The sequence below is a fragment of the Alosa alosa genome, chromosome 5 (assembly GCF_017589495.1).
Source record: "Alosa alosa isolate M-15738 ecotype Scorff River chromosome 5, AALO_Geno_1.1, whole genome shotgun sequence".
Classification (NCBI taxonomy): domain Eukaryota; kingdom Metazoa; phylum Chordata; class Actinopteri; order Clupeiformes; family Clupeidae; genus Alosa; species Alosa alosa.
The window spans coordinates 11811414-11838814 of record NC_063193.1 but is presented as its reverse complement, the minus strand read 5'-3'; the positions used below and the strand labels follow the sequence as shown (position 1 = coordinate 11838814).

Below are 27401 nucleotides of genomic sequence, written 5' to 3'. Positions count from 1 at the left end.
TATCTAACAGCTCTCTGTGTTTGTGTGTGTGTGTGTGTGTGTGTGTGTGTGTGTGTGTGTGTGTGTGTGTGTGTGTGTGTGTGTGTGTGTGTGTGTGTGTATTTGCTTGTGAATATCTATGTGAGAATGTACTGTATGTATGCCTGTGTGCTTATGGTTTGATTCCCTGTGTTAAAGCTGGGGCCCAGGACCCCCCTCTGGCAGTGGTGCGGAAGTTTGTACACCTCTTGGAGCAAAGCGACCTGGATGTCCAGGAGGAGCAGGAAGTGACACGGCTCAGGGAGGAAGTGGTCACCAAAATCCGTTCTAACCAGCAAATGGAGAAGGACTTGAATTTGATGGACATTAAGATTGGCCTGTTGGTGAAGAACAGGATCACACTACAGGTATGGCTTTCACTTGTGGTGCATTTGATTTAATACACTGGCTCTCAAACTTACTCAGACAGCAGTGATTAGGTTTTGTATTTTTTTTTTTGAATATATCAAAAATGTAATGAAAGGTCTTCAGCAATGTACTGTTATTGTATTTTTCACTTGCCAACTTAGTTACACCGCTGATGTATGACTAAAGTGATATCAATTTTCACACTCTGCTTGCTCCTAAACTAGGATGTGGTGTCGCACAGCAAGAAGATGAAGAGCAAGAAACACAAGATGAGCAGTGAGGGCTTGGCCATGGGGGCCCGACAGGGCATTAAGGGCCTGAACAAAGGCAAGAGGAGGCGACTGGAGGCCTACCAGCACCTCTTCTACCTGCTACAGGTCAGGCTGAGACGCCATCTTTTTCTCACTGCTCACATCCGCTTCAGTGGCTTCTCCATCTCATGTGATTTTTAGTTTGAAGGCAGTAGTGGTTTGACGGCTAGGTACCCGTTGACCCACCGTTGATGGGTCAGGGAATGTTTATGGTCCGAATTGGTTGACAACTCAAAAGGGAATTTGAAAGTTAGACTTTCAGTAGGTGACAACAGAAGTAAATGTTGGCAAAGTATTATTTAATGGCTACAGTACTTATAATTCAGGGATTATCAGATGGTTCATTGAGTGTATTTGACAATGATTGAGAGTGTTTTATCATGTACAGTGTAGTCCTCCTCCTTTTTGTTGCATCATTGAATGGCTGTCTTACTCTGTATAGTATATTGTACAAATGGTATGCATTTGTCTCGTAGACTAACCCATCCTACCTGGCCAAGCTCATCTTCCAGATGCCTCAGAACAAGTCCACCAAATTCATGGACACGGTGATCTTCACCCTCTACAACTACGCGTCCAACCAGCGTGAGGAGTTCCTCCTGCTGAAGCTTTTTGAGTCAGCTCTCCAGGAGGAGATCAAGTGAGCCATCTCCACCCCTACACTTCCTAAAACCGTATTACACTCTTCATATTTAAAAGATGAGGCTGTCCATGATGTTTTATGGAATACAAGATGGTCTGTAGATATGTTTTCCCTCTGTTCAAGAATGTGTCTGGATGATGTGATTTATCCAACATTGCTAGAGGCTCATTCAGAGAAGTGCTATAGAGATGATGATGCACAAACAGTCTGTTCCCAGAACTGTTGGTTGTTTTTGATAAACAGGGTACAATTTGGGGGGGTGGGGGGTGTTGGATATGGATACTTGCATCAGTGTGTCATATATTTGTGTTTAAAAGTGTGTTTATTGTGTTAAGTGTTGTTTGGTTTTGTGCTCCTCGTCAGGTCTAAAGTGGATCAGATCCAAGACATTGTGACGGGAAACCCCACGGTTATCAAGATGGTGGTGAGTTTCAACCGAGGCGCTCGTGGTCAGAACGCCCTGCGCCAGCTGCTGGCCCCCGTGGTGAAGGAGATCATCGAGGACAAGAGCCTGGGCATCAACACCAACCCTGTGGACATCTACAAGGCCTGGGTCAACCAGCTGGAGACACAAACCGGACAGGCCAGGTGGGCAACAAACAAGCTCTATTTCTTTCTATATGTCTCTGTTTCCCCTCTCTGGAATATGGCACGCACGCACGCACGCCTCCCAACAGGGGATATCAATCATTTTTAACAAAACACAAGCAAAATTCATTGTTTTAGTTGAATTTTGTCGTTTATTCAGGTCATAATTATTATTATTAATTACTATTATAGTAACCTGCCTTACGAGGTGACTGCTGAGCAGGCTCTGTCCCATGAGGAGGTACGGACCAAACTGGATTCGTCCAATCAGATGCTGTGCACGGTGACGGACAAAGTGCTCAGCTCCATCACTTCCTCACTCGACAACATTCCGTAAGCCTTAGATTCTCAGAAATAGCAAACCGAATTGTTTATCTGTAATGTAATTTTGTGTGTACTGCATGAGTCCGTTTATTTTGTTGTGCAGCCTTTGAGGCATCCATTTTGCCCACAAGGGGGCAGTATTGGTGTGTGGCCAAATGCCTGAGAACATCTGTCATTACTTTTGAAGAGTGTGCCACTATCATGTCACCACTCGGCTGCTCGGCTGCTGTTTGTCAACATCTGTGTGTATTTCCATTAGACCAGAATGTAAGCATTTGCAATGTTTCAGAATGACGCTTGTGTTTTCATGCTGTGCATTGTGGGTCATGTCCACGCGGGCCATTTCACGCTGGTGTTTTGTCTTTGCATGTAGTTATGGCATGAGATACATTGCAAAGATCCTGAAGAACACGCTCCACGAGAAGTTCCCAGACGCCACGGAGGACGAGCTACTGAAGGTCAGGAGCTGGACTTCGTGCACATCATTTCATCCTGTACTGTACTGGGGAGGAGGCCTGGGAGTTGTCAGGTCTACCAAGTAACAGCTGCAGCTGGCCCACTCAGTCCCACTCTCTGGCAGAAAGCTGAGTTCCTGGACTCCTTGCTTGAGGCTTTAAGCTTATTAGCAGATGATTTGTAGATTTGTATGAAGTCTCAGAGATGGACAAACTGTGCGAAACTAAATGTTCCTCCTCCCTGGTGACTGTGAAGGAAAAGGCTGCAGTGAGGAGCCAGAGTCATGTTGGGTCCTTGAGTTCATCTTCAGAGCGGGGAGTAAAATGATAATGGGGTTTTGGTGCCTTTTTGAGAGCTCTGTTTGTCAGCTTGTTGTAAACGTGTGATGGATCCTATAAACAATTTACATAGAGTCGTTAGTGTGGGAAATGCTCTTAAGGGTTGTTCACACAAAGAACGATAAAGCTAATATGAATGTTTTCGTCCACACATAAACTATAGTGATATCAACATCGTTATACAACAGCAAGATATTGTCAGGGTCAATTTCAATTACCGTATTATTATACAGGGTTCCCACAGTGATGGAAATCCTGGAAAAGTAATGGAATTCTACATGTATATTCCCATTCCCAGGCCTGGAGAAATCTTGGAATTCAGTAAATTCATTGAAAGTTTTGGAAAAGTCATGAATTGTCATTTTGTGATACCTAAGACGCATAGGCTTTGCCAGAGCCCCTTTACCGGGGCACGTGCCCCAGTAGCGAACTGCTGTGCTCCAGTACAATCTTAAGTTCAGGTTCAACTAGTTCCTGTATTTAGCAGCGACTGCTCTATTTTTGACCATTTCTGAAATTGTGAAATTCTTCAATCATGCTTTGTGATTGTGAAGTTATTGCTGTATCATCATAACTATTTTACCTGTGTGTGCATGGCTACATTTCTAAAGTGCAAAATAGTTTAGGCTACAGCACACATATCTCCATATAGAAACAAGCAAGTGACCTCTTTTAATTTCTTCTCAAAGTGCACCAGATTGATGCATTTAAACTTTAAAATGTATAAATGTACAACATGTTTTCTTCCGGGGGAGCATCCCCCTGTACAACCTTACCGTATATGGGGGAGGGGGGGGCATGTGTCCCAGGGCAGTTTTAGGTAGTGATACATTAACTCACATCGCTTCCTTCATAGATATATAATAGTTTTATCCAGTCTTGTCACTTTTCATAATTGACCTCAACCTGTGGTGTACAGTAAGCAAATTTATACTTGTGGAAATTTCATTCAGGGTCATCCTAAAGTCATGGAAATTTGGAATTGTCAGTGAAAATGAGTGGGAACCCTGATTTATAGTTCTTGGTGTGAACAGCCCATAACCAAATAGAAATTAAAAAACGCTTTAGCTTAGTCGTGTACGATAGAGCCTTGTCATTGTTGTTGCATGGTGCAGGACCGACTCAGACTTCACTTCAGTCACTAGTGCTGATGGTGTATGTGTGTGTGTGTGTGTGCGTGTGTGTGTGTGTGTGTGTGTGTGTGTGTGTGTGTGTGTGTGTGCACATGTTTGTACTCTATGTGCATGTGTGTGTGTGTGTCTGACAGATCGTGGGGAATCTGCTCTACTACCGCTACATGAACCCGGCCATCGTGGCGCCGGATGGCTTCGACATCATCGACATGACGGCGGGCGGGACACTGCACTCGGACCAGCGGCGGAACCTGGGGTCTGTGGCCAAGATGCTGCAGCACGCCGCCGCCAACAAGTTGTTCGAGGACGAAAGTGGCCACCTGACCTCCATGAACCAATACATCTCACAGACCTACCAGAAGTTCAGGTGAGACCGACAGGCAGAAGGAGATCGAGGGAGAGGGAGATGATCTCTGATGTTGGCCTCGGTCATTTGCATGAAGAAAGAGGCTGAAACTTGGACAGTTCTGGCTTAGTATCTAAAGTTCTATTTAGATGGGATGAAATTACCAGGATAATTACCGAGCTAAGTAATGACAATAGCTCATGTGTGAGTGATTTTATTCATTCTTGGATGTCTCTAAAGCACAGGGCGATGAAATACATCCATTGTGCAATGCTGTTTGTGTAATTAAGAACAACTTTATCACTGTAGTTCACACCAGTGTCTGAAACAGAGGCCGTGAACTGTACGAGAATGTATTTTCTCAAAACAAGTGCTTAATCAGTGACTACACAGAAAATTCCAGGAATCCTTGCGTCAGGTAAAAAGGGTATAAATTCACACTATGTGCCCGGTAGCGGACGGGTCACCACAGGGTAGAGGCTACGCACACCAGATCCGAGAGAGCTGGGCCCAGGAGGAGGGAGAGGAAGTGGGCCTTTGTGTGAAAGTGTGCTATCAGCACATGGACAGTAGGGAAGGATCGGAGCGGAAAAAGGCAGAGCGGAGGGAGCACTGAAAGGTGGCAACATGGATGTGCAGCCTCGCGCTCTCTTCCTCGCTTCTCCGTCTCCCCCTTCTCTCTCTCTCTCTTTCTCTCTCTCTCTCTCTCTCTCTCTCTCCGCTTACTGCATCCCTCTCCCACTGCCCCCATAGCTCCCATTCTCTCTTCCAGCCTTCTATCCCCCTTTACCTCATTCTCTCTTTCTCCCTGCCTTTCCTTCTCTCCCTCCCTTCCCCTCTGCCTCACTCTCTCTATCACCCTCCTTTCACTTTCCCGTACCCCCCCCCTTCTTACTTTCATTCTCTCTCTCTCTCTCTTTCTCTCTCCACTCCCTGTTTCTCCATCTGTTTTGACCCCCTCCCTGGCCTCTGTCACTGGTGCAGTGAGTCATGTCTTACTGGTAGTCACACGGCTCCCTGTCTCTGTGTATGTCTGCGTGCTGTGCTGCAGTGCCCCCCCCCTCGCCTCCCTGTGCTCTGCACCCATGGCTGCATCTGCCGATCTAATTAAGACATTACGGAGGCCCTGCACCCACTCAAGAGCTACAGTCTGCCTCGCTGCCTAATGCTTTCCCTCGATCAATGCAATGTCCACTCTGTATTTGAAAGGGAGGAAAAAACAATTAGGATGGGAGAGCATGACCATTTCCCAGACACCTTTGGTGGGTACGTAATGACAGGATAGCAGGGAGCACTGAATAAGGCTAAAATGGAGAGAGGAGGTTGGGATTGTGGCTCTGTAGTGCAGTAGTGAGTGTGGTCCTATTCCAATAGTGTCTGGATGTTGTCTGGTGGTGTATAATGATTAGATATGGAGTATTGAATTAATGTTAATGCATGTTAAACTGGAGATAGGAATATGAGATGTCTAGTGGCTGTCTTGTTTAGCACTTTTTAATAGGCCATACTGTACATGTTTTGGAAAAATGTTTTCTGGACATGTAAGAAGGGACCTGGACCCCAAAATCTAAGTTGCTTTATAAAACACTGAAGTGAGTAATTCCTAGAATGTTCCACATGGTAAGATGGATGTCATGAGTCACAAACTCCTTGAGTAATCCACAGCAGGACAAATGCACTGTTAAGCCTGAGAATAGGTCTGTACGAGAGTCAAGTCTTGGCCTATACCACCAGTTTTATAGGTGCTTATTCAGTTGAGACGAATCAGTGTTTTTTCTGGAGTTTTTTTTTTGCATTGCAGAGACCCACATTTAAGTGTTTCATTTCTTTTCACAAATTGCATTTCTATATTGTCACTGGTGGTGACTGATTGGCTGAAACTTGCCCGCTGCTCAGCATTTCTGCTGTTCTCTCTCTCTCTCTCTCTCTCTCTCTCTCTCTCTCTCTCTCTCTCTCTCTCTCTCTCTCTCGCTCTATCTCTCTCAGGCTCTTCTTCCAGGCTGCCTGTGATGTGCCCATCCCCGAGGAGAAGTTCAACATGGACGAGTACTCGGACATGGTGACGCTCAGCAAGCCCATCATCTACATCTCTGTGGACGAAATCATCAACACGCACTCAGTAAGGGCCTCATCCCCCACTGGGGACCCCATTAATCCACCGTCTGTGAATGGCTTTAGGGCTGTATATCTGCTGTGAAAAAGAGCTCTCCTTCACACTTCAATTCAAATAGAGGATTAGAACACAGAGTAGGGATTAGTCAGCCATACGTAGTGATCATTAGGTCCACCCCAGTAATCTGAGGAGTCAGACGTTATGGGATTAAAGTAACACAATGTAGGAATCCCCCTTCTCTGTCAACTTTCACTGTATTGGGTACCCATATAGCGCTTAGAGGGTACCCACTTCGTCTAAAACCGACAAAAAGGGTCATGATCCTACCCGTGACAAGTGTTACATATTGCAATACCTGGCATTGCAAGCACACATTCTCTGTGGCATAAAAATAAGTTTGAAGACGTTAGTTTAAGGTTTAAGAACTGCATTGTATTGCTTTAAGACGCATTTAAGGCGTAATGTGCCTGGGAACAGCATGTACATTGTTTTGAGAATATCACTCAGTGCTTTAAATTAGATACCTGATGGCCAATTAGAGAAGACGTGACTGTTGAATTATAAGCATTAGTCAAAAGAGCTGTATAGTCATCATGAGTGTGTAATCTGTTGAAAATGCTTGGAAATCGTGCTGTAAATGTTACCTGGAAGCCGTTTACTGTAGTTCATTGGGATATGATTTCTGCTGAGGTGCTCATAATTGCTGAAAGCAGAAGGTCACATAGCAGATGCACAACTTCCCCCATGCTGACTTGTCATTTTTCTCAGGGTGTTTACTATGATCCACTGCAATGGTAGTAACATGCTTTCATTTTAGTAGGGGGGGTTGTCATGCACTCAAACCTCCATGACTCATGACAAGGTGTGAGTCACTGAGATGAGCGAGTAAGCTGGACACACACACACACACACGCTCACACACATGCACACGTACACACACACGTGGCTATTGCTGATTCATTATTGACTGGTTTTCTGCGACAGCTCAGTGAAAGTCAATTCACAGACCCACACATAGACACACACACACACAAACACACACGGAGAGAGGACCGTTCTCAGTGTCAGCCCTATAGATCCCCATTATGAGGAGGCCCAGTACAGTCTACCTTCTGGCCCCTCACGGCACACTCACACCCCACACTATCACACCGGTGACCGTCAATCACCCAGGCCTCTTTTACACACACTGTCTCCATTCCCTTCCCCACACACTCATTTTTCTCATGCTCATTTGCTCTGTCTGTCTGCCTGTGCCTCTTACTCCTCTCCCTCTCTTCATCCTGCTTCCCTTCTCTTCATCACCCACTCACACACAACACAGACAGAAACACACATCATCTTTGTTTTCTACTCCGTTTCCCTGACCAGACGTTACCTCTCTCTGCTTTTCTGTCCTGTCTGTACTGCCGCCCGTCTCTGGTGTACACACACACACACACACACACACACACACAGCCTGATCTGTTTCAGATGGCTGAGCTGGAAACTGTTCACTCTGATGTCAGTTCCACTGACTCCTTCCCTCGCCAGCCCTTCCAGGCTGACTAACAATGAAGCCATTTCCCGCCCATCTCGAACCCAGCCCGTGAGCCACATTAGGTTCTGATCAGCTCATCTGGGTCAGCCGGACTTCCCCTCTCTGTCCCTGGGCTGGCAGGGGATCTGCCAGAAGCGAGATGGGTCCGTCTCACGGGCCTGGGAGGGGTCGCAGTAACCAAATCCCAGCTGGACGAGAAGAGGGATTCGCTCAGGCCTTAATGTGGTGGAAAGAATGACTCGATTCCGTCAACTCCTTTCTTCTAATGATTGCAGTTCATTTACTTTGCAAAGCAGTTATTATTTCTGCACAGCAGAATAACAATGAAAGCCCTAGCAACAGTATGATAACGACGGCTTTACACCCTGTTTGTCAATGCATGCGTGCGGGAGGGAAGGATGTGGTGTCCTCTGTTGAAAGGAGGAGTGGTGATCTTTCTGGAAGGATCAGGGACGACTCCTAAATCTCTGTGCTTCTCCTCCTTTTATGCTGCTGGAGCATAGAGAGCAGGGGCCGAGTTACCTAGCAATCCTCACATGTCCTCTCAAACACTGAAAACAGTTTGGTTCTCTTCCTCTCTCACACTCCCTTTCTCTCTCTCTATCTCTCTCTCTCTCACACACACACAGAGAGAGGGAGAGAGAGAGGCCTATGCTGATGTTGGAAAAAAAATGTCATTGTTTATGAAGAATTACCTAAAAACCATCACAGCAGTTTTTCTCAGGTTAGATTTGGTTTGTTCTAAGGTGACCTTTAATGTGTGTGTGTTCGTGCCTCAGCTTGTTTTAGAACACAAAGAAGCCATTTCCCCCGATCAGAATGACCCCCTGCATGAGATTCTGGACGACCTGGGAGAGGTGCCGGACGTAGAGGCTCTGCTTGGTACCGTTCTTCATATACTCCTTTCTCCTTTGAAATGCAGCATTTTCATGGAGCTGCGTATTCCCTGTAGTTTTGGGGTGCAGTGTCCCTGTACTTTTGTTCTTGCAGTGTCCTAAAATAAGTTTGCATAACGGGTAGCTCCCAACCAAAACTTGTGGAACAATAGAACCATAATCGTTGACAATGAATAGGAAGCTGCTTCAGAATAATTCAGTTGAGCCTTGCCTGAATAAAATAAAATACCTGACTGTCTTGCTAGCAGTAATTAAATGAGAGACCAGTAAGCCCATATTGTACTGTGTACACTGTATGTACCTGCATACCGTAAAACTCCAAATAATAGCCCAGGCTTTTATTTTCCCAAATCGCCAAACTGCACCGGCTAGTATTAGAGACAGGCGTCTATATGAGACAGGCCTATATGAGACAGGCCCTTTACACAAAACTTTTCCTCTGCAAAGATGGAAAATATTATCGAATTAATTATTTCAAACACACTGAATGTCTACCTATATGACTAGGCTATCTGATGACAATTACAGATCATCATTCATTTAGTGTTGAAATGTTGTTCATTGAGTGAGACAGTAAGATCCAAATAGCAGGGATAGCCAGAACAGATGAAACACGTTTTAATTACGTAATTAAAAGAGATCGTATCACACTGAAAGCTCATATTTTGTCACTAGCAAATAGCCTGTATCGGTCCTTTGTCAAATACAATTGCATTATCAGCCCTGACCAACACCATTCAGGAATTATTTATGCAAAAGTGGAACGTGCTTAATGTTTAATTCTCCCTCCTTTTCGGCACGAATGAAACAGCATGAGAGAGCATGAACCATATTGTTTCTCCCGTTTTGTATTTGCCAAATTTGACAACAGTCTACATTCAAATCATAGCCTACTTCCAGGCGCGCGGGAACATATTTTTGACCAGGGGTGCTGAATAACAAAATAATCATGCATGTCCGACGATTTCTCCCCCAGCATATGATTCGAATTTAGACAGCTAAATATGCCATTTCACCGCCGTGTATGAGTAGGTCTAAGAGTGAGAAGTTTTATAATGCCCTGGGCTGCCACATTCCACTGCAACTATGCGCAGCACTTGCCACTCCGACTCAATAAAAACTGTGCGTGCACACACCAGTCCCATAGAAGCGCACTTGACTTTACATCATTAACCTATTTCAGTATATAGCCAGAGAATGTCCGTAGACGGGCTCTGATATAGCCTAGTCTAAGGTAAATTCCTTTTCTGACTTCTTTCTCTGTATCGCGATGGCATTTAGAATAAAGAATAACGTTCGCAAACCGTTCTGGTTTTGTTGCCAGCATAAAAACACGCTTACCATCGGCCTATCCGCAAATTTTAAACACAAGGGATGAATTGAACGATGACAAAGTCGGACATATAGGCATAGTTCATATTGAAGAAAAAAAAAGCTATACAATTTGGAACTCTAGCTTTTCACCGCAGTCTTTTAATGCCATAATCACGTGCGGAGTCTGCGCCATACTTAAGCCCAAATCACACCCAAGATTCGCGACGAGATGAGCAGCAACTTGATGCAACATTCTAAAACCTTGCAACTGTGACCAGACAAGGTGAATGGTTTGCGACGGCTTGCAACGACGTGCAACATCTAATTCACACTGCTGCTCCTTTCTGTAACGGTTTCGTGTCATTGCGAATCTTTAAACAGACGATCTGACGGGTTTTAGAAGATTAAATACAACCCGAAACTAAAAAACAGACCAGGCCTCTACTGGAGACCGGCCTTTAACCCAAACCTGTAGCCACGACAGGCGTTTAAAAGAGACAGGCGTCTCTTAGGGACTCTGCGATTATTTGAAGTTTTACGGTATGTACCATATATATTATATGCATACACAAAAGTTAAGCAGGACTTCATCAGACTCTTCAGAAGTAACCTTTCTCTGTTCTTAAACAACCAGGTGAGGGGGCCATAGACCCCAATGACCCCAACAAGGAAAGTGTGCTGACCCAGCTGGCCAAGACGGAGATCTCCCTGAACCTCACCAACAAGTTTGAGCTGCTGGAGGGAGACGACAAAGACACAAAGGGCCTGATGATGAAGTGAGTTCAGATCCCCACTCTCACACCCTTACACACACGTCAGCACTGGTCATTGCTACAGGATGAGGCGCTGTCCAGCCAGCCTCTGTTAGGCTCCATAAAACACATTAAAAAGGTGGCCAAATTTCAGGCATACTGTATATTTAAGCAATAAGCTTAAACAGGCTGTATAGGCTGTAGGTTACACTGATTTTACAATAGCTAAGGGGCGTCGTTAGGCACCACGTGCTAGAGGAGTGGCTTATTGCTTTTCCAAAATGGTTACTAGAAATATCTGGCAAGATTTCATAAAAATAAAGCCACAGCAATGACAAATGTAAAGATTTATTCATACAGTAGATAATCATTCTTGGTTGCCAAACCATGTCGAGATGCAGCAATTCTATCTTTTGTATCAGTTTGTGGTGGAACAGTAATTTAGAACAAAACGTGGTCAAGGTGTACCTATAGATTCATACTGGATTTTACAACGGCATCGAACGCAATTCAACCAATCCTAATCAAGGATCAGAGCTATCCATTTTAGAAGACCAAGTTGTTTAAACGTGCAACGTTTCCCCCCACATAACATAACATAACACTGTTACGGTAACAATGGTTTCAGAGTTTTAGAGAGTCCCTATACAAGCAGACTTTTTAAATTAATTCTTAAATCTTAATTAAATCATGTTTTATTTGTTTTTACTGTGTGTGTTGTGATCATGGTTGCACTGTATGTTTGATGGGTACACACTGTACTGGTCATTGCATGTATTTGTTGTAGCTGTAGTCACATAGGTAACCTCTTTTTTTCTAGGTTGCCTTTTTAAGCACTGGCTAGGGACAACACATAAAAACACAGATTGGCCCATACAGCAAACTCTGGCTTATTTGCAGTACTTTTGTTTATTGATGAATGAGCACTGTCTCTATTAATAATAGTAATAAAGGCCATGGGCTCTGCTGTAGAACAGCAAGTGCCTCAATACTATTGGTATCTATCTATCTCTCTTTCTCTCTCTCTCTCTTACTCTCACACACACACACTCTCACACATAACCACAATCACACTGACTCACACTCAGATGTGTGCACACATTTATTCTCACTCTCTCTCTCATTCTGTCTTTTTCGGTCTCTTCTCTCTAACATTACCACAGATGTGAAGGCCATTACACAAACCTTCTCTTGGAACTGCAGGGGCCGTTGCAGCTGTTCAATCAACAAGACTGCGCTCCGTAGCTGGTAGCCTAGCAGAGGCATGTTTAGCCAAACAGTGCTCAAGCTACGGAGAGTCACGCCCTTTCGACAGTGACCCATCGCTCAGTCTTTTCTGCAGACAGTTCTGGGTGCTGGATTCCAGGCACGTTATATAAATAAGCCCTGTGGGCCACTCGTTTCCTCCTCTGTTATCGTCCAGTGGCAGGTCAGGAGTCCCTGTTCTTCCCAGCCCCCTATCTTGTCCCTCTCGTGATGGGAAGGGAGAGGAAGTCACAGGAAGTGACAGGATGCAGCCATAATGTACAGCAGAACTGCTGCGTTAACTGTGTCCTCCTAGGCCCCAACACATACGTCTCGTTCACTCTCTCTCTCTCCCTCTCTCTCTTTCTCACTCATACACTGTCTCTTTTACTGGAAGATCAACATAAACATAAATGCACATATATGTGTTCACTGCACTTACTAACACAGCCACAACTATTTATTTGTACTTTGCATACTTAACCGAGGGCACTGGATGGAAGTTCAGATAGCTTCTTTTTTGGCTGATGTTTTGGAAGTTGGGGATAAACCTTGGAAGGATATTTAGGGCAGAAGGGTCTAGCACCGTGCGTAGGAAAGAGGAAGTATGAGTCAGCCCTGCCCCCCACCCCACCCCCCGGTCCCGGCAGAGGCCAGACACTTACGTGAGTCTCTATTGTCCATGTGTTAACACTCTCCACGTCCAAATGGACAAGAGCATCAACACCAGAAGAGCGGAAACAACACAAACGTTCCTCTGTTGTCACTCTGTTTCTTAATGCTGCACACATTTTTTCAGACATATCTTCAAATGTCTCTGTAGTCACTGTCTGATAAATGGTGGTAAGTACTGAATTGAGAGGATTCAATATATGTTTACTGTACTGTATGTTTTATTATGTTCTCTGTGCAGAACCAAGAAGCTCATTGTGGATGTCATAAGGATTCAGCCTGGAGAGACCCTGACTGAGATCTTGGAGACCCCAGCCTCTCCTGCGCAGGTGAGCTCCTAGCAGCACATTCAGATTGAGACGGTTATGCTTACAATCAGTTGTGCAAAACAAAGCATTACGATGGGCACTCTGCACCAGAAATAGTGGGCCAATGGTTTCCGTAAAAAACTTCTGCTGCCTGAAAAATAAGTCATATGAACCTGTTGAGGATCAAAATGCTAGTGGACTCACACACAATTTTGTGGGTAACTTAATCAGTAGAAAGGACTCCTCAAAACTGTGTAGAGAGGTTATAGTCTTGATATTTTCCCAGTTAGCTCAGTCTAGCCTCACCTCGGTGGGAGTCTGTGCTATTTGCAAGTCTGATAGTCTGGTCAACAACTCATTTCCCATGAGAGCTTAGAGAGCATCTTTCAGTAAACCTATACGTAAAAGGCAAGAGGGGGCCTGGTAACTCAGTTTGACCCCATGTCAGGTAATTTGTAGGCGGCTTTAGAAACATTCCAGTTTACTCGTCAGACAATTTCTGATAAATGTCTAGGCTCCATTAGCCGTAAGTCGGTGAAGAGAAAAACATCTGCCATATGATTAAACATATAGATATGGACAATGTTTAGTCAGTGTGAATTAACCGTGTGTGTGTGTGTGTGTGTGTGTGTGTAGGAGGTGGACCACACTAAGCTGGTGGAAAGGCGCGCGGAGCAGGACGCCAATGCTCCAGAGGGCCTGAAGAGCACCCAGGCCGCCCTGGAGGACCGCCAGCTTCCCCTGGAGCAGAAGAAGAGGAAGATTACCCGCAACCTGCGCACCCTCGAGCAGGCCGGCCTTGTCCGCGGCTCCAACAAGTACCAGGACGTCATCAATGAAATCTCCAAGGTAGTGCCAGTGCTGCTACTGTGCTGTCTCTGCCACTGATGCATTGAGATGGATAAGCTGAGAAGGATAAAGAATTTAAAACAGCACAGTGAAATGCTTACTGCTACAGTTTCTAAATATTACAAAAGAATAGCAAACCATGAATGTAACACCGTGGCAGTTACTCAACCTTATATTCTCATTGTAACTAAAATAAACGCCTTCAGTTGTAATTAGTTTTCATTTCCATTGTCATTGTCTAATGTGGGAGTTAGTGGAGCTGTTACTTGACCTGATACTAAATGGCAGTGGAAGTTAAACCAAAGCACATGAATACAAAGCTTCTGATGATTCTTTCCTTCTGGTGATTGACAGGACATTCGGTACCAGAGGCGCTATAGACAAAGACGGAAGGCCGAGCTGGTTAAGCTTCAACAGACACTGAGTGCCTTGAACTCCAAGGCAGCATTCTATCAAGACCAGATCAACTACTACGACACCTACATCAAAACATGCTTGGACAACCTGAACAGGAAGTAGGTTCAGATCATATGTAAAATGCACTGTCCATTCATTTCACTATGACTCAATATTTAGTTGACTGGATCATGATCAGGTTTCCTAATTTGTAGATAAGAAAAGAGATCATGTTTTTGCTAGATGCATAAAATTCATGACCATGGTATTGCTTATCTATGCCTCAACTCCAGGTAAATGTCCTTTGTGTGTGTGTGTGTGTTCATGATCATCTTTTAGAAATGCTCGTCGCTCCATCAAGCTGGACAGAAAGGGGGATGATAAGGGCAGCCGGAAGTCCAAGCAGCAGTCCCTCAAGTACACTGCTGCCAGGCTCCACGAGAAGGGCGTCATCCTGGAAATCGAGGGCCTTCAGACCAATCAGTGAGTCCCGCACCTCTCATACTCCTCGTCTCGTCTCTCCTCCACTCCCCTTGTCTCGCTCCTCATCTCACCTTTCCTCTCTCCCTCGTCTCTTCTCCCTTCTTTTCTCGTCTCCTCTTTCCTCCTCTCCTCTCCTCCTCTGAACCCACTGTGAGGCCTAGCATATATATGTGTGTGTGTGTGTGTGTGTGTGTGTGTGTTGGGGTTGGTGGGGGTTGTCTTGATGTGTGTGGCATGCTGTGTCAGCTTATTGCCGTGATGACCGGAGAGAGCCACGCTCAGCTGAGAGGGTCTTCCTGCCCTCTCCATCCTGTCAGCCATCCAGTAGGGGATTTCTGAGAATTCCAAAGCGCTCGCATACTCTGGTTGTCTCAGAGGGACTGACCAGAAGGAAGTGCCATGAAATTGCCTTTGAGGAAAGGGTACTTCTAGCCCCGGTGAACTGAAATAGTTATGTTCAGTAGATGTTTGTGTTTTGTTGCTTTTTCAGTATTCCTATGAGGCAATTCCTTTAATGGGAATGCCACACAAAATTGTTTTGCCAGTCGTGCAACTCCCAGACTTGGACGGTGTACAGAAACAAGATATTTTTATTATGTTCTTTTGATTTCCTGCAATATGTTTTGTCTTTCTTTTATTATTGTAAAAACAACTGTGAATAAATAATCTAACAATGAAGGTTAACTAGTGTGATGTTGCTTTTGTCATCACATCTCACTTCAGGTTAAAGAACATCATGTTTGACATCTCCCCCTGTGAGGAAGTTGGGGACTTTGAGGTGAAAGCCAAGTTCATGGGAGTGGAGATGGAGAAGGTGCAGCTGCATTTCCAGGTAACGCTCATTCGTCAGCCAGACAGGGTGGGCACACACTGCAGGGACGGATCCTGCGGATGGACACATGCATACACACACACACACACACACACACACACACATACACATACATACAGAGCATGCACCCTAGCACGCACGCACGCACGCACGCACACACACACTCTGCCTGCTCATCCATAACCTCTAAACACAGGAGGTTGCCTAATAGATATCTATCTAGTGGAACACTAAGAACATTTTATGTGTGTAGCTTTATTAGAGCATTGCCATATCAAAACTGTACTGAGCTATGAGGTATGAGCAGTTAAACCTAATCTTGAATAAGGCTGAACGACTGGTTATTGGAAGCTATATATTGGGCCAGTGTGGCTCCAGGTTGTTTCTAAGCTGGTCTATGATAATATAGCCAACCCGTGTTGATGAACTATAACTTTTTAATAACCTTTTTTCGTAAGATTAAACCAAATTCACCTCCACAGAAAATGCCGTTTAAGCTTTCATCTAAACCCATTGCTATAATTGGCTGAGCTGAAGCTCTCCTTATAAGATGGTGCAGTGACCCTGAATTCCTCCCAGTTTAAACACTGCATCCTCCCCTCCCACAGGACCTGCTGCAGCTGCAGTATGAGGGAGTTGCAGTCATGAAGATGTTTGACAAGGCCAAAGTCAACGTCAACCTCCTCATCTTCCTTCTCAACAAGAAGTTTTATGGGAAGTGAATGGATGTGTGTGTTTGTAGGTATGCACATGTGTGTGCATAAGGTGTGTGTGTGTGTGTGTGTGTGTGTGTGTGTGTGTGTGTGTGTGTGTGTGTGTGTGTGTGTTGTATGGACACAGTGTGTGTAACTGGAAAATCTTAAAGGTGTCACCTAAAGAGGTGGGGTGAGTGTATGCTCACAAGAAATGCCAAAGAGGTCACATATCATTTATACCAAATGCTTGGTGATGTGATTGGAATGTGCCTTTCCATCAAAGCAATTTTGTAAACAAGACAGAAAAATGTTGACGTTTTAGATTATTGTGGTATTTAATAAATCATTGAATATTAAATTATATGTTTTAAATGGTATAATGCTAAAGCTAGAAATCTAACAAGGTAGATAATACCTGACGTTAATCTGGCACTGGTTTAAATATTTTATGTTTCTCATTTCTCCTGTCTACTTCCATCAAAATTAAGTGTGTTGCACAATAAAAGGTTATTAGGTATTGTCAAAAGGTTTATCAATGGCACATTGTTTGTTTTGTTCTAAAGTCTGTCACTTTGTTTCTCACTGGTTGTCTCACTGGTTGTATGTGTGACGTGATTCAATCAACCATTTTGTCATTTAATGTCAATACTTCTTTGGTCACTTGTAAAAAAAAAGGAAAAAAGAAAGCGATTTTAATGAACTGCATAACGCACTACTGCCTCCTGCAATGGACCGTAAAATAGTCACTGGAGTTGAACATTTCCTGCTGTATCAGACTGGCCTTGTGGCAATTCTCACACAACTTGTGCCTTGAAGCTCTTATCGAAGAAACTGAGTATGTTTTAAGTATATACTTGACGTGTTGTCTTTAGAATGTATGCTTTTAAACATAACTGTGTCGACGTGTTGTAAATTAAACTGATTGTAAGGATTTATAAAGGAGACATCTTTAAAAAAAATAAAAATAAACTCACTCTACTTTGCAATGTGTCTCTCCCTCTCTCTGAATGTTTGTGTGGCTGCCACATAGGACGTGGGAGAAAGCGTTCAACAGTTGCGTAGTTGCCAGATCAAAAAGGCAGATAATGTCCAGGCCAAAGTTGTTCACATTAGTGCAAGTGGGCGTTTACATTCAAGCCATAAAACGATGGGAAGCAATAATTCCTCCTCTCGCTCCCTGACCGCAAAACGTGTGTCGGGACCGATGTGTGTAATCCTCTGCATGAATGTTGGTAGGCTACGGACAGTTTTTTGAGTAGAAATAACGGAAAATCATTAAAACAAGACCCGACTTTTACATTTAACTGTTAAGGTTAAACAACGTTTGTGTAAACTCTAGTACCTGTTGAAGACGATGGCTCAAACCATACTTATACGGACCTTCATTCTATTGGTATTTTTCGCTGTGGAGTCCTCCACAGCTACGATTAATACTGTTAATGGTAAGTGGACATTTGTGAAGTTTATTTTAGTTCTTACCGGTAGTTTAGTAGGATACTTACATTTGCTGTACACTTTTCTTCTTGGTTAGCAGAATCAGAGGATATTTTAACAACTCACGAGACGCTTGAAAACTAAGGTAGCCTATCCTTTCGGTTTTACACAATTAGCCTATAATGCGTCCCAGCATAGTTAACCTAGTTAAAATGGCACCACCTCAATGCCTAGCCTTCATTGAAGGTAAAAAGATCACAAGAAGCCTTGAATTTCAAATCAGCTAAAACACCTGTAGACTAGGCTACTGGAAGACAAAAAAAAAAAAAAAAATTCTTGCGTTCACTCACACGCTTGTATTGCCTCTCAATAAACCTTGATTGTTGACCATATTGTATGAATGTTCATTTAGTTTTAGTTTTTTTGCAATTAGCCTACCACAAAATAATTGCATTACCTTGCAATTCATTTGAATTTCCCTATGCACGCTACGAGGTAACAAGTGAGGCGTAATTCTGTTTTTTTCTGTAGCCTATTAACTAGGCTACTACGAGATTGGTCGTAATGTAGAAAAAATGATGCCTTTTAAATTCACGACACGATAAACTTAATTTATTTTAAAAATCTACCTCGTCATTGGACGTTTTAAGGTATAAATATTTTATGTTGGCACCTTCTCCTCAGGTACTAGGAGTATTGTCAGGACATTCGCTGGACATTTCCTGACCGTTAGGCCTACAGACGAGCCCATTGACTACCTGGATGTCCAAGAAGGTAGTGGCTCAGGCATAGATCCAGCGCCCAAAAAGACATCTGGCCACCACCATGAGGTGAAGAAGCAATACTACATAAGTGAAGAGGCCAAGCAGTACCTCACTGGCCCTATGGTGACAGTCTTCATTCCCACCATGTACCTTCTAGTCTTCATCATTAGCGTACCTTTAAACCTCCTGGCAGTTGGCATGTTCCTGCGTCGAGTCACGCCCAAGAAGCCGGCAGTGATCTACATGCTTAACCTAGCCTTTGCCGACCTGCTGTTTGTACTGCTCCTGCCCTTCCGCATCTCCTACCACTACCACGGCAACAACTGGATTTACGGCTCGGGTTTGTGCCGCGTCGTCACCGCGGCCTTCTACTGCAACATGTACTGCTCCGTGCTCCTGATGATGTGCATCAGCATCGACCGCTTCATGGCGGTGGTCTACCCCATCGACTCACTGGTGTGGCGCAACCCGCGGACGGCCAGCGTGGTTTGCGGGGCCATGTGGGTGCTGTCGGTGGGCGGCGTGATACCGCTTGTCACCTCGGAGCAGACCATGCACCTGGCGGACATGGACATCACCACGTGCCACGACGTGCTGGACATCCACAAGCTGCGCACCTACTACCTATATTTTTTCCCCGTCTTCTCTGCCCTCTTCTTCTTCATCCCCTTCATCTTCACCACCGTGTGCTACGTGCGCATCATCCAGGCGCTATGCACCGCCGACGTGGCGAACGGTTTCAAGAGGACGCGCGCCATCTTCATGGCCATCACCGTGCTCACCGTCTTTGTGGCGTGCTTCACGCCGACCAACATCATCCTGCTGGCGCACTACGTGCGCTTCACGCACCACCACACGGAGAGCTCGTACGCCGCCTACCTGCTGGCCATGTGCCTGGGCAGCGTCAGCTGCTGCCTGGACCCGCTGGTCTACTACTTTGGCTCGTCGCAGTGTCAGAAGCAGGTGGCGACGCTACTCCGCTGCGGGAGCGCCTCCAGCCTGGAGAGGGGCTCGCAGACCAGCAGCAGCACCACCCGGACCAGCAGGATCGATGCCATCAAGAGCAACATGAGCAGCCAGTACAGGAAGCTGATGGGCTGAGCCTTTTGCCCCAGAGTTGACGCCTGGCGGAGCATCGAGACTGACATGGGGGTTGTCTGTGTATCGGGGACTGAGTCAAGGGATCTAGTGCCAGGGATGCTAGTTACCCTGGTCATAGACTAGTGTTTTCAATTCAGCTTCAGGGCATCCAGAGCATGCCATGTTTTGGGCTCTGTCTGCTCTAAAACTCCTCAAATCCAGATCAGATCCAGAGTCTGCCATGATCTTTGCTAGGTTAGGAGTGAAGAGCAGTGAGAGATCCAAATCATGTAGTAGCAGTGTTTAGAAATTACGGTGTTGCTGAAGGAGGGCAGGAATGGGGCAGGAGATGGTAATAATGATTTGTGAAATTGTGACCAATTATACGCCCTTTATATGGCTTTCAGTAGCCATTCACACTGGCTGGTACAGTGTTTTTTTTTGTTCTTGGCACTTTTGTGTATTGGTCCCAAAATTATTTGGACTCTAATTTTGTTTGAAATGGACAAAGACTACTGTAAGTAGTTATCAATATTAACCATCAGGTTTGCTACTTCTACAGTTTACATTACATTAAGTTACATTACATAGCTAGCTTATATTTTTCAGTTTCTATGCCATATGTACAGTGTATCATACAGTTTATGTTTTTTAGGCTCCTCGCATGGGCATGGCAACGGTCTATTTAGACCAGCCCCTGTCTGAAGGTTACATTCCAATTCTGAACTGAAGACAATGGCCTTCAGAATTTGTTTTCTTGGGGGAGTGGGGGTTGAAAGCTATACTGTTTAATTTGTTAACCATGTATATGTTGAGTCTTTAAGCTACAAAGATTTTCAACACTTTTGTTCATGTTTGCTCGGATGAACTGAAATGCTAGTAGCTAATATATATTTTATTGAGCTAACTGGGTAGGCTGGTCTGCCCACTGTTCATCAATGTGCAATGTGCCAAGTCTTCAGCTATATGTATGATGCTGAATATACCACAGCATCCATTTCCTCTTTTACCCAGCTCTTCCTATTTTAAAGTCCTAACACATTGCAGTTCATCCTAAATAAAGTATTAAAAACAATTACCACAATTAAGTAAGTGCTGTTGATTACTTCACAATGATATGACAATAGGTTGGCACAGATGTGTTGTCTGCCAGACAAAAATGCTAACAAATTAAAAAGGATTTCCCCCAACACATGCAATGTCATGTAGAATAGTATGTAAAATGTCATTGTAGTCTCCATCGTATTGCAAAATGTAACAAAATTTGAAAAATTGCAAAATGCAAATTTTGGCTACAGTAACAGACCATTTACACACATGTCCCTCTTGTTAGCACAAGCACTGCATGTCTGTGCATGTGCTGTGATACAACATAATCCACTGAGGATTCATAGGGGAATGAAAATATATCAGATAACTTCTTGCGCAGAAGTAAATAAGGGGAAGTTTGTTTGGAACATGTTCATCTCGGTAAAAGTGTGGTTTGCTATATTTTATAAAAAGAAAGGAGAAATAACTTGTTTATAGTGAAACTGAACAGGTACACCAGATACAAATGAACACAAATAGCTTTTTACTAACATACACACAGTTACAAGATTTATGCTGGCATCCAAAACTTTTCAAAATATTTACACAAAGTCATTAAGATGCCCCCTAACTTCAAAATACCTACATATCACAAACAGAATTGTGGAGAAAAATCACAAAGGTACTGATGATTAAGTCATGATTGCGCAATTCTGACATTTGTGCAAAAATGAATACATGAACAAGGAACAGTGGAATAAAAAGCTAAAGTTAAAGCTTAACTTAAAACTTAACTTTCAACAGAAATGTCCAAGACTGAAGTGATGAATAAATAGTAAAACTGAAGAGACAACTTGATTACTGGGAAAGACAAAAGATTAAAAAAGTGACTATACTGTAATGTTTGATTCATTGAATTCATTTGTTTTCTCATCAGACTTCCAACACTTGCCAAATTTCGTGATTTATCCAAGTCAGAGCTATGTTTACGATTCAGCCATGTTTTAATCCATCAGTGATAAACAAACAAATATCAATACCAATATCTGTGAGAATGTGTGCTTTGTAGTCATTTTATGATATAATTTGGAAATCAAGATACTTAATAATTAAATTAATAGTAAGGGAAATAATGATTGTCATGTTAATGCATTGGCAACAGATGACACCAGAAACACAACACATAACCAAACCCACAATACTGGATTGCCCCGTGGAGTAACACACTGATGCACACCCACATACACAGGATAAAAAATGGCGGAGAGAATTCCACTGAGAGAATAGCGTTGACTCTTGTCAGTTCACTGAAGGCTATTGTGTTGCTCTCATCTGGAATTCTGAGTTGCCACCATTTCTCATTTCTCAAATCTGAAGTCAGATCCATACAGCCACACATTTTACTTGAAATGAGTCTTCTTTTGTCTGTTTGTGTTGATGTGAGAAATGGTCAGTGATCCGGGATTTAAAAACCACAGACTGAGACTCCAGTAAACAAGTTTCCGGAGGACTCCATGTGCTGTCGTCTTAGAAACCGTTGTGTATATCTCAGAGTCTTTCTGGACGAATAGACATTGGAATGTGTAAACACAGTGACACAGATTTACATGAAGTTGTTTTCCTGTCCTCCTTACATATCCCTCCCTCTTTGACAGTTTTATTTGGCTTGCTGCATTCCTTTAGTCCTCCAGCTGAAGTCTGTGTAAGGCCATCACCACTTCACCAGGGACAAATAAATTATTGGGGGGAAAAAAAGAAAAAGTGAGCTGAATCCAGCTGCCCCCCTGGAAAAGATGACTTCAGTGGCCGTGGAAATCTCCTGTTGTCATGAAACACTTTCATTGGTCAGCCCAGGTTCTCTCCCCACCTCACACACTCATTGTCATGTTAGGAGAATACTGGAAACAAGACATTTCAGAACGTAGATAAGACACTTGACATTTAGCAGACATTTAGCATTAATCTGATTAATTTGATAGCAACTTGCACATGACAGCTGACCATGGGGAATACAATAAACCGGTCACAGTTAGAGTATAGTGATACTAAGGGATGAAGAAGTTTGTGTAGGTTCTGTAGGAGTTAGGGTAAAGGGTAATTTACAGTAAGGTGTAATTGATAGTATAGGTAGTTGAAATACACATTTAAGTGTTTGGGCCAGTTTTTAGGGTTTATAGATGTTTTGCTAACTGTTTGTAGACTGTCTCGTGCGTTTAACTAAATAAAGCTGAACTTTTTTCCATTGCTTGCATGTTACTATTGTTTCACACTGCACATACTAGTGCTGGGGTTCCTAAAACTTGTAAACAGGCCATAGGAGGTGCTGACGTACACTCTCACTCTGGAAGGGATTCAGGAAGTTCCCTCCGATCTCGCCGTCATCTCGTGGCGTGCCTGGCTGATTACTCATGCTCAAGTTCCCAGGAGAGTTCTGTGGAGGAAACACAGCCACCCCCACACACAGACAGATACACAAAGAAAGAGAGAGAGAGAGACAAAATCAAAACAAATGTACCATAAACAAACCATAAACAAACATACTTTCAGTTCATCACATAATCACATAGACACAATAACTGTCTGACTGCGTTAATTCTGAGTCAGTGAGAGAGTTAGGGCTCTTGGTCTTTACCTTGGGCAGACTGTCGATGTCACCAGATCCTGTGTACAATAAGACAAGTGGACGTATAAATAGCAAAATGACAAAAAAAAAACACCAAATACTGTAGTATCCAGGTATTTATTTGTAGTATTTTAAGTCTCACACATTTTAAATAATACTTCAAAACAGAGTGTCAAAAGCAGTGGTTTTCAGCAGAATATTTGTGAACTGACAACACACTGGGGTCTGTCTTTAACATTCTTTCGCTGACCTTCAGGTCCTGCCCCCGCCTTCCCCTTCCCACTCACAACCCCTTTCCCTCTGGAAGCCTGGGTCATGAATTATGTCATCCGTTCGCCATAGACACAGATGAACAAGTGACTACATTTATTGCCTGTGTGGGTGTACATGTGTGTGTGTGTGTGTGTGTGTGCCTTGTGCGTGTGTATGTGTGTGTGCGTGTAAGCGTGTGTGTCAGTGCTCCCGCCATACCCAGTGATCCGTTCATGTGATGGGGCTCCATTCCTGTGATGCTACCCATGGGCCCCTCAGCTCCAGCACCCATAGGGAACTATGAATACACACAACACAGGGACACATGCAATACCAAACACAGCACTGTACAACAGTATACACACACAGGTGTAGGCGTCCAAACATAATAGTGTACTTAATTTCCCTGATAGTGTGTCAACACACGTCACCCCTCACAGTAGTGCTCTCTCATCTCGAAGTCCAGTCTTTTTTATAATAAAATACCAGTGTGCTGCAGTTTTTCCCACAGAGCAGTAGCAAACCAAACAGAATTAATCAGGTGATGTGTGACATTAAGTGTCTCGGTTTAGTTAAAATTAAACCTAAAGTCACACAGACGAATTGTGTGCAAAGCTAGACATCCTGGGAGATAACTGAAAGACTAATTACTGAATGGACATTTATATAACAAATAGTCTTACAGTATTAACAGATGACATATCGTTTTACATTTCAGTCTGCACACTGAAGACAGAGAATGATCACCACATTCATACAAAATAATATTTTAAAAGTCAATATTTACACTCTGTGACAGAATGGTTTGAAGAGAAGCCTGCTGCTTGAAATGCTGATTTATTTTAGATTTGTTAACATGCCGTAGATGATCTTTTAGTTTCCACATACGAGAAGCCATTCAAGTTCAGAAACATACTTAAGAGCATACTTAATTATCTGATTGTTTAACACTCTGTAAAGCGCCATGAGACATGTGCAATGTTTTGGTATTAAATTGAAATTGAAGAGCAAGGTCACTCAAGCACTTGATGGTACCCAGTATCCCAGTAATAATTGCACTGATGCATACTCACATTTGGTCTGTTTGCAGCTGGGGGGCCTGTGTTAATTATGGTGTACATGTTGTCTCCAGAGTTTGTAGATTCTAAAAAGGGTGGAAAAGTATCTAACAAGTGTTGCTCATTGTTACAGCTCACCGACAGACAGACAGACAGACAGACAGACAGACACACACACACACACACACACAGAAAAGGGAGACACACAGAGCATGCACAAACATCCCCACACACACACACACTCTCTCTCTCTCTCTCTCTCTGTCACATACACACACAATGCTACGTTTCAACCACCGGGTTCAATACCCGGCTTCCACCGTTGTGCCCTTGAGCAAGGCACTTAACCCTGAGTTTCTCCGGGGATAATGGCCCTTGTAATATTGGATAAAAGTGTCTGTTAAAATGAATAAATAAATAAATGTACCTGCTGGACTCGGCATTATGGGTGTACCAGGGGGACCCCCCCCTCCAGGTGGTCCCTGAGGTGAAATGAGAGGATAAAATAACTCATGTTACACACACACACATTTATATCAGCCACTGAAAATAAAGACCAGAAAGACCTCTTCATTCCTAAGACCAGATAAATCAGCTTTGCAATCATACGAATTAGAACCAAATTATATATTGGTGTGCCAATATTTGGCCGATATACGCTAGTCGATCTACGGGCAGGTAGGCATTTATAATGACCAATAAAATTATCTGCAGCTACCCACCCCCTCATTTAGTAAAATATCTAAAACATGAGGAAATGCAGAGGACATGTCCTTTATGGTAGATATGGGCATGTCAGCAAATACAGGAACCCAGTAGTCAATCATGATGTTTTGGTACAACTGTCTTTTGCCCGTGCAGAGGCAAATTAATCAAGCTATTTGAGGTACAATAATACCATCTGTACAGTTTACATATTTCACTTGTAAGTTCAATAAATTCTCTTATTCCATGTAAGGCATCTGGAGGTAGGCCTACGGCTCTTGAACTTTTTCAGCACATCCTTACAGGAGGTGTTACTTCAAAACTTATGAGGATGAGATCTGTTCTAGCCTGACGTGGCCAGACTCAATTCTACTCATAATTTCCCGAAATTAAATTTTGTGGGCAGGGTACATTCAGGCTGGCATCCAGGCTAGATCTGTCTTACCAATCGACCCTGCTCTGCCGTTGATCGGCTTATCCTGATATTCTTACCTTAGCGACAACCAATCTCACATTTCACTTGTGTTTTCAATGTTCATTAGCTCTCTTAAGGGGCCGCCGTAGCCTACTGGTTAGCACTTTGGACCTGTAATCGGAGGGTTGCCGGTTCGAACCCCGACCAGTAGGCACGGCTAAAGTGCCCTTGAGCAAGGCACCTAACCCCTCACTGCTCCCCAAGCACCGCTGTTGTTGCAGGCAGCTCACTGCGCCGGGATTAGTGTGTGTTTCACCTCACTGTGTGTACACTGTGTGCTGTGTGTGTTTCACTAATTCACAGATTGGGATAAATGCAGAGATCAAAAGAGTATACTTATACACCATGTAAGGCACAGGCCTTCTGCTGAGCAAAGGAGGAACTCACGAGTGTGAAGATGAGCTAATAAACTTGTGTGCAGTGAGTTGGTGTTACTTCCCTTTTCCCACTGTGATCTGCCTTTGGTTTAAGTTGTCACATTTGGATTGCCACATGTAGGCTATCACAATTTTTCATGTGTGGTTTACACAATGTGTGAGAGCATGCTGAAAATGTCTGCTGACTGTCAGTGACCAACCTATTACATCATTTACTGTCTAAAGTGAGTTTGTTTAGGCTTCCATACAGTACAATTTAAACATTATATCATATTTTGATCAGAACCCTTCAATTACTTTACTAAATATTAAAATATTAAGGACATCTTTAGGCATATTGCCATATGAATATCAGCAGATATATCACAATGACAAATATCTGACTTAAAAATCCTATATTGGTCAGGCTCTTCTGACCAACAGGCCTGAACCTGTGCAAGCCGTTAAGTGCAGCCTTGGCCAAACAGCTTCTACTGGGCATGTGTGTTGATGTGGAATACAGTGAGAAGAGCAGCACAGCTTACCACATAACTCCCTGGAGAGGCTGAGGAGTACGGGATCTGGGAGGAAGAGTAAGTGAGATAGAGAGAGAGAGAGACAGATAGAGAGAGTGAGAGTGAGAGTGAGAGAGAGAGAGAGAGAGAGAGAGACAGATAGAGAGAGTGAGAGAGAGAGACAGATAGAGAGAGTGAGAGTGAGAGAGAGAGAGAGAGACAGATAGAGAGAGAGAGGAGAGAGAGAGAGAGAGAAGAGAGAGAGAGACAGATAGAGAGAGTGAGAGTGAGAGAGAGAGAGAGAGAGAGGTGAGATGGGTTTGAGACGCAGTAACCCAAGACAGTAATGATGTTGGTGCTAGAGGGCCTGGTAGACGGCGTAGGCAATTTTGTTGCTGACTTTACACTCACTGTGTTGGCATTAGGGGGATTGGGCCAAGGCCTCCCTCCAGCAGGACCCCTGATAGACAGACAGACAGACAGAGAGAG

General features: G+C 43.8%; 3 protein-coding genes across 8 annotated transcripts in view; 2 read left to right on the top strand and 1 right to left on the bottom strand.

Annotated features, from left to right (window-relative positions):
* Window positions 1–17599, top strand: part of iqgap2 (IQ motif containing GTPase activating protein 2) — a 51095-nt gene extending 33496 nt beyond the window's left edge. The window contains exons 23-39 of one of the 2 annotated variants that reach the window (XM_048243162.1): window positions 178–386; window positions 612–764; window positions 1175–1338; window positions 1705–1929; window positions 2122–2262; window positions 2627–2711; window positions 4315–4547; window positions 6513–6645; window positions 8959–9061; window positions 11024–11165; window positions 13300–13387; window positions 14003–14215; window positions 14570–14730; window positions 14951–15094; window positions 15818–15926; window positions 16535–16691; window positions 16740–17599. In XM_048243162.1, coding sequence (XP_048099119.1) covers window positions 178–386; window positions 612–764; window positions 1175–1338; window positions 1705–1929; window positions 2122–2262; window positions 2627–2711; window positions 4315–4547; window positions 6513–6645; window positions 8959–9061; window positions 11024–11165; window positions 13300–13387; window positions 14003–14215; window positions 14570–14730; window positions 14951–15094; window positions 15818–15926; window positions 16535–16648 — 2417 coding nt within the window. In that variant the 3' untranslated portion in view covers window positions 16649–16691; window positions 16740–17599. Of the gene's footprint in view, window positions 1–177; window positions 387–611; window positions 765–1174; window positions 1339–1704; window positions 1930–2121; window positions 2263–2626; window positions 2712–4314; window positions 4548–6512; window positions 6646–8958; window positions 9062–11023; window positions 11166–13299; window positions 13388–14002; window positions 14216–14569; window positions 14731–14950; window positions 15095–15817; window positions 15927–16534 lie in introns of both variants that reach the window. The other variant, XM_048243161.1, reaches the window with a different exon arrangement.
* Window positions 17600–17782: 183 nt separating this feature from the next.
* Window positions 17783–21451, top strand: f2r (coagulation factor II (thrombin) receptor). The gene is made up of 2 exons (XM_048243417.1): window positions 17783–18063; window positions 18740–21451. The coding sequence occupies exons 1-2, from the start codon at window positions 17976–17978 to the stop codon at window positions 19918–19920; spliced, it is 1269 nt and encodes a 422-aa protein (XP_048099374.1). The 5' UTR covers window positions 17783–17975; the 3' UTR covers window positions 19921–21451.
* A 28-nt stretch (window positions 21452–21479) lies between these two features.
* The window catches only part of ssbp2a (single stranded DNA binding protein 2a), a 74216-nt gene continuing 68294 nt past the window's right edge, over window positions 21480–27401 (bottom strand). For 4 of the 5 annotated variants that reach the window (XM_048243418.1, XM_048243422.1, XM_048243419.1 and 1 more), the window contains 8 exons: window positions 27324–27372; window positions 26943–26978; window positions 25289–25343; window positions 24877–24947; window positions 24023–24101; window positions 23561–23589; window positions 23261–23359; window positions 21480–22826 (listed from right to left, as the gene is read on the bottom strand). In XM_048243418.1, the coding sequence (XP_048099375.1) occupies window positions 22797–22826; window positions 23261–23359; window positions 23561–23589; window positions 24023–24101; window positions 24877–24947; window positions 25289–25343; window positions 26943–26978; window positions 27324–27372 (448 nt within the window). In that variant the 3' untranslated portion in view covers window positions 21480–22796. The remainder of the gene's footprint in view (window positions 22827–23260; window positions 23360–23560; window positions 23590–24022; window positions 24102–24876; window positions 24948–25288; window positions 25344–26942; window positions 26979–27323; window positions 27373–27401) is intronic. The other variant, XM_048243421.1, reaches the window with a different exon arrangement.

Excerpts from the sequence above, each read along its gene's own strand:
- f2r (XM_048243417.1), top strand. The coding sequence starts at position 17,976 with ATGGCTCAAACCATACTTATACGGACCTTCATTCTATTGGTATTTTTC. Across the intron at positions 18,064-18,739 it reads TACGATTAATACTGTTAATG|GTACTAGGAGTATTGTCAGG; the intron begins GTAAGTGGACAT and ends CCTTCTCCTCAG.